Genomic DNA, 6,000 nt, shown 5'->3' on the forward strand with positions numbered 1-6,000 from the left:
CCAAATATTTCTCAGTATTGAAATGAATTTCAACACTTTCTTGATTCAAAAATAACAATAATAAAATACTTCAGCATTTCATTTCCAACATGTATTCTAACAAGGGGCAGCAAGAGAAGCAAGAAATGAGCCCCAAACATAATTTTCCAACTCATAAAAAAAATTTCCAGCATGTATCAATACCTAGACTTCAAAATAAACTAAGTGATTCCTCCATTAACCTTTGCACGTGGATAGAGATGCCTCAACATGCCGTCCTAGATAAAATAGAATATAGAGAAGGAGAAGAATACCTCTTTTCAGCAGATTTAAAATAAAATTGGAAGATAATTCCAGGAAAACCACTCCAAGAGAAATATTTCCCCTAAAAACTTCAAGAAACGACAACCACGAATGCTCCACGCCACAATCACCCGAAAATATAGCTTAGAGAGGACTTTCAGCAAAATAAACAACACTCCACGAACACTTCACACTCCAAGCGCACGAGAAAACAGATCTAGAGAAGATTTTAGAATAGTTTTCTTCCCTAAAAGCCTCCCACAACAGAAACATAGCCTCTCCTTTCTCTCCAAAAGTTTTTCAACAACCTCACACTATAATCCCAGACGCCTTTTCATAGATAGAGAAGTGAAAATAGACCTCCAACCACACTGGCCAACCAATCAAGAAGAGAGAAAAGAAGCATCACAATAAAGGGGAAGCTCGAGGAGTAGAAGCGTCGGCCAGCTCGTCTCTTCTAATTGGAGAGTCGAACGGCTGTCGTGCCGCGTAAAGAAGGGGAAGAGACGGGGAAGAAGACGGGAGCCGCGTAGATCCACCGTGGAACCTAGTGCACGGGCGAGAGGGAGCGGGACTAGCGCAAGCCTTGTTCGAACCCGTGAATGGCTCGAACAGGGAGAAGGGGTGTTGGTGGAGCCGCAAATAAGGTTTAGGATTTAATGTGATTATAATTTAGGGGTAAAATTTATAAAAAAGTATTTAATATTTTGAAAAATAAAAATTGAATTTATGTTTTATTCGTGCATCTAAACGTAACAAAATTGGTATCATTTTTGGGTAACTTTGACATTCCTGACGCGCTGGCTCGATTCGTTTTGCCGTCGGAGGTCGTTTTGATGAATTCGTTGATTTGCGTGCAAATTTTCTCGTGTTGGAATTTTTTTTTTTTCTTTCAACTTATCTACCGTTACACATTTATGTTTTCAATTATTGTCTTGTATCCAAGATAGTTATTAGATTTTGCTTGCTGGGGATATGGATTAGTTTCCAAGACATTTTGCTGAATGCCATGGACACATGCTTAAAAAAAAAAGTCACTTGAAATTAATAAATTTTTAAGAACATTAATGATTCAGTCTTGCATATAATGTTGTAATGCAAGGTTCCCGTAATTCATTATGTTAGTAATCGAGGGTTTATGGCATCTCTTGTTTGAAAAAGTTGAGGTACAACTGAGGATTTTTCTATAGCTTAGATTTTTGGATATATCACCACTAGACAGGAGAGGTTCATCTATCGACTAGCTAATTAAAATACTTGTGAATGTTTGTTGGCTCTTTCCTCCTTGCTGTATTAATATACTGCAACATGTCTATGATTCTTTTGTTGTTATAATTTATGGTAATATAGTTACACCCTCATATTTGATGCATTATGCTGTCTCATTTTGAACGCTAATCTATGATTTCAACTCTATGGTTTAGGCATGTTTAAGATTATTCACAAATGTGTCAGTGCCAAGGGATTCCAGGGGACAAAACGCTATATTGGGGATCTTGGAAAAACAGTAAGCTGCATTTCAATAATTCGTGGATTGTTGTACATAGTTTTTGAAGATTTTACTCATCGAATTTTTCGCAGATGAAAACTGCAGGTTCAAATGTTCTTTTTGCTACTGTCACAGAAATATCAGACAATGTTCTCAGAGGTGCTGAAACGAATGGCTTCAAGGGTCTGGTAAATTATGTTATCTGTTGGAAGTTGAAATTATCAAGTGCTTTTTTTATTTTATAATTTTTTGACTTTTCCAAGAATTTTGTCTCTGGTCTTATTTCAAAGTTTATAAATTTGCTAGGTTTCTGGTTTCCACCAAGGAATTCTTAGACTAGCGATGGAGCCTTCCTTGTTGGGAGCAGCTGTTATGGAAGGTGGTCCAGATAGGAGAATCAAACTTGATCGTAGTCCTGGTGTTGATGAGGTAGTTTTGCATATAAATGGTAATCGATCTTTTGTGTCAACTATAAATCCGATCGGCGTGGTATTCCTCTTCTGTTCAATCTGCATTTTCATAGTGATAGTTGCAAGATTTTGCATGAAGCATCTTTTCACAGTTTCTGCACACACACTCGCGCGCACATGTGTATTTTAAATAACATCAAATACAAAGCATCTATTAATGCATTTGGCTTAGTCTTTCTTACTTACTGGCTTATAAGCAATAAACATGATCTACCTGAACGTAGGGAAAAGCCATCTATCTAAAGTATTTGGAACATACTTTTTGGCTCAAATTCCTGGCCAGAAACCGAAATTGAATGATTGGCTGACTTGAGTTGACATTTTTTTACGTGATAATTGCATGTCAAATACAAAATCATCATTTCATGCCTGCCAGCTCATTTGGCTTCCTCTTTAGGCTAAAAGTTTTGGTCAAAATTGCGCACCTTTAGTTTCCTTCTCTATCTTTTGCTTGGAGATCATAATTTTTTTTTTTTTTGCTCCTAATTTATGCAGCTATATGTCGAAGGGTATTTGCAGGCTATGTTGGATGTGATGTACAAACTAGAATACCTTCGTGTGAGGGTTATTGATAATGAGGTATGTTGATAAATTAAAGCTTGTGATTATCATGATTTTACATCAAAATCAAATGCAGTGTGCTGTTACTGGCTGCTGAGACGTTATCTTCTTGGGGCATGTATGTACATATCACTCAATTCCTATTTATTTACATACCTAACACCTAAACTTTGATTTTTACATTTATACCACCCAAATCTTTTATATCACATAAAAAATAACATCATTTTAACTTTTAAAAGCAAGATGCAACTTTTCATGCATAGGTAAGGCGGTATGTATGCAACAATTGAAGTTTAGGTGTTAGATATATAAATACATAAGAATTGAATGATATGTATGTAACTATTCCTATTTCATTTTGAATACCAGACCAGACTGGCTGGTTGGACCGATTTAACCATGAGTCGGTCATTCAACCGGTTCGGTCCAAGATCAAAACCGTTTTTAAATAGAACCTGGATTGAATCGGTCAGGGCTAAACAGGCGAATACATGAATAGGTCTGGTTTTTAAAGAACTGGTTGGTTCAAATATTGTCCAATCTTAGACTTTTGATTTTGATTGGATGGCCAGAAATATGATATTTAAATTAAAATTTTAGAAAATATAATGCCTTAAATTTTTTATTTAAAGTGTTGTCCCAAATTAAAATATTATTTCTTGAACTGTTAAAAGTTATATTACTATTATTTAATCTTTATTAAAATAATTTAAATATATATTTCATCTTCTGTTTCAACATCCGATTTAACCCCAGTTGAACCATTAAATATTTCATTCTTCCAGTAATCACAACTTTGTCAGCCTCTGCATGTTTCTCTTATTTTAGTTAATGTATGGTAAAAAGATTAATGGGCAGACCTCCCTCCTCCACTGCCCTCATAAGCCTAGTTGAACTTTTTTAGAAGCGGATATACACTATATAACTGCGAACATTTAAAAATCTTGTGGATATGTTGGATAAAGCAATGTAGCTGTTGAGTAGGCATGCAATATTGCAGAAATTCTTTGGGTCATTTACATCGAAACCACCCAATTCCTATATATTTACATATCTAACACCTAAGCTTTCCTTTTGACATCTATACCACCCAATTTTTTCGTATCACTTTAAAAATACCATTTTAATTTTTAAGAGGTAATGTGAAAGTCTAGATTTATTTTACTTATGAGCTACAAAAATAATTTCTTAAATATATTTTAGAACAACCAAAATATCTCCGAATATTTTCTTATATATTATATTTGATTGATGTTGGTATTTTAATTACTTGCAAGCAAACCTAAGGAAAGTCGAGAATTTTCCATCTCAGCCAGCATTCTCGACGTTGTACGAGGCGCTTAACAAAATATATTGACCATAGAGATAACCATAAAAACTCAACCCTACGGTGGAAATCAGTCAAAAATATTCTCTGGAGAGTTTAAGGTCTACGCTAAAGTGATATAAAGTGCAATAATTGCTTCAAAGTCTTTTGTGTGTGTGTGTACTTAATTTGATATTGAAAAACAGCTGAGGGAAAGGTTGGTCATTTAGAGTCTGCGTGTTTTTTTTTTTTTACTTTTACATGTTCCTTGCAGGTTCTGCTGAAAAACCTACCACCAAATAGTTCCGTCATCAATGAAATTATGGAAAATGTAAAGAGCTTTCTGGTTAGCAAGGCTTTGTTGAAGGGAAACGCCTCAACATTTTCTAGCCCTCTGCGCCATCTACGAAGTGAAAACGTGAGTCGTCTCCGAACATTTTGCTATGAAATGAGAGATAGGATTGGCAACAACATTTGTCTCGACTTCGTTAAACTTGAATAGCGCTTATACATGTAAATAAATGTTAAAATGGTCTCCTGAATCTTTATAAAGTGATATAAATCGATAATTTAGTCATCAGATTCTTTTAATGTGGGTTGAAATAATTACTCCTCTTTCACCAAACTTGTGCAGGATTGGAAGCTCGTTCCGACAGTGCTGACGCTCGGCGAGCATCTCTTCGTTAGTTTCGCCATTCGCATGCTGCGGAATCAAGCCAACAGGTTCATAGCTGGCATCAAATGGAGAGGAGGAGAAGAGGCCAAAACTGAAGGTGAGATAGCCCCAGATGGGAAAGAGCTAATGACTGGTAGGACATGGGCTGTTGGTAGGTTCTTCCTCTCTGGCATGATTGCTTATGTGGATGGGAGGTTGTGTCGCCACATACCCCATCCATTAGCAAGACGAATTGTGAGCGGATTCATGCTCAGTTTTCTTGATAGAAATGATGGGCAGTGAATTTGTTCAAGTTGAAACTACTCTTCTACGGTGATTACATTACTCTCAATGTACAATAATAGATTTAATTTTTAGCGGTATTATTTAGGGTGTAATATATTATGTATATATATTATTTAATGTTTGTTTTTTTTTTTTAAGGGACATTTACATATGTACCACCCAATTCCTATGTATTTACTTAAATGGTACCTAAACATTGTTTTTTTATATCTTTACCACCCAATCGTTTTTTCACATGGAAAACCCGCTATTATACGTAAGAATTGAAGTTTAAGTGTTAGCTATGTAAATACTTTTTTTTTTTTTTTGTAGTAAATAGATTTAATATGAGCTTCATGAAAAATAAAAAATGCTCTGCTATTAAACTATAAACTTTTCTAAGGGACCTATTTATAGAGGAGATGGCAAAATTATGATATTACATTTTTAATGTTCTTTGGAAGAAATTTGTACTAGGGTGTTTCTAGTATATTACATGTATGATCTTATCGTCTAGCTATTTTCTTGCTCGGTCGGCTAAATTTAGTTGACTTCAAGTCAGGAGGATCAGCTCGTTCAATTGAACTTGGTCGGCATGGATCGATTGGTTGATTTAGTCTGGCTGTCAATCCTTAACTTCGATGAGCCTCTCGAGCATCCATGGAATTATTGACGATACTGTGAAACTGAATCTTCCCTTGGATTGGTTCTATTGGAAGGTAGGTTATCGTATTGGTTCGTTATAGTGGCTAGTTAAAATGCTCTTTCTTTCTCGTTTCAGAGCAAACGGTCTGATTGGATCATCCAGTCATCCAATCTTCATTGTACTCTTCTCCTCATAACCGCTGGATCTCTTTAAGATCAATACCGACACATTTTTTACGTACAAAAAGTTATTCATTTTTATTTAACATTAATTAGTACTTAATTAACTTCTAATCAAAATAGC

General features: G+C 35.3%; 1 protein-coding gene across 2 annotated transcripts in view; it reads left to right on the plus strand.

Moving 5' to 3' along the window:
• The window catches only part of LOC110032732, a 103,987-nt gene extending 98,769 nt beyond the window's left edge, over nt 1–5,218 (plus strand). The window contains exons 21-26 of one of the 2 annotated variants that reach the window (XM_020736463.1): nt 1,707–1,789; nt 1,864–1,959; nt 2,078–2,200; nt 2,737–2,820; nt 4,386–4,529; nt 4,746–5,218. In XM_020736463.1, coding sequence (XP_020592122.1) covers nt 1,707–1,789; nt 1,864–1,959; nt 2,078–2,200; nt 2,737–2,820; nt 4,386–4,529; nt 4,746–5,069 — 854 coding nt within the window. In that variant the 3' untranslated portion in view covers nt 5,070–5,218. The remainder of the gene's footprint in view (nt 1–1,706; nt 1,790–1,863; nt 1,960–2,077; nt 2,201–2,736; nt 2,821–4,385; nt 4,530–4,745) is intronic. The other variant, XM_020736462.1, reaches the window with a different exon arrangement.
• The last annotated feature ends 782 nt before the right edge of the window (nt 5,219–6,000 follow it).

Source organism: Phalaenopsis equestris, unplaced genomic scaffold (assembly GCF_001263595.1).
Source record: "Phalaenopsis equestris unplaced genomic scaffold, ASM126359v1 Scaffold001013, whole genome shotgun sequence".
Classification (NCBI taxonomy): domain Eukaryota; kingdom Viridiplantae; phylum Streptophyta; class Magnoliopsida; order Asparagales; family Orchidaceae; genus Phalaenopsis; species Phalaenopsis equestris.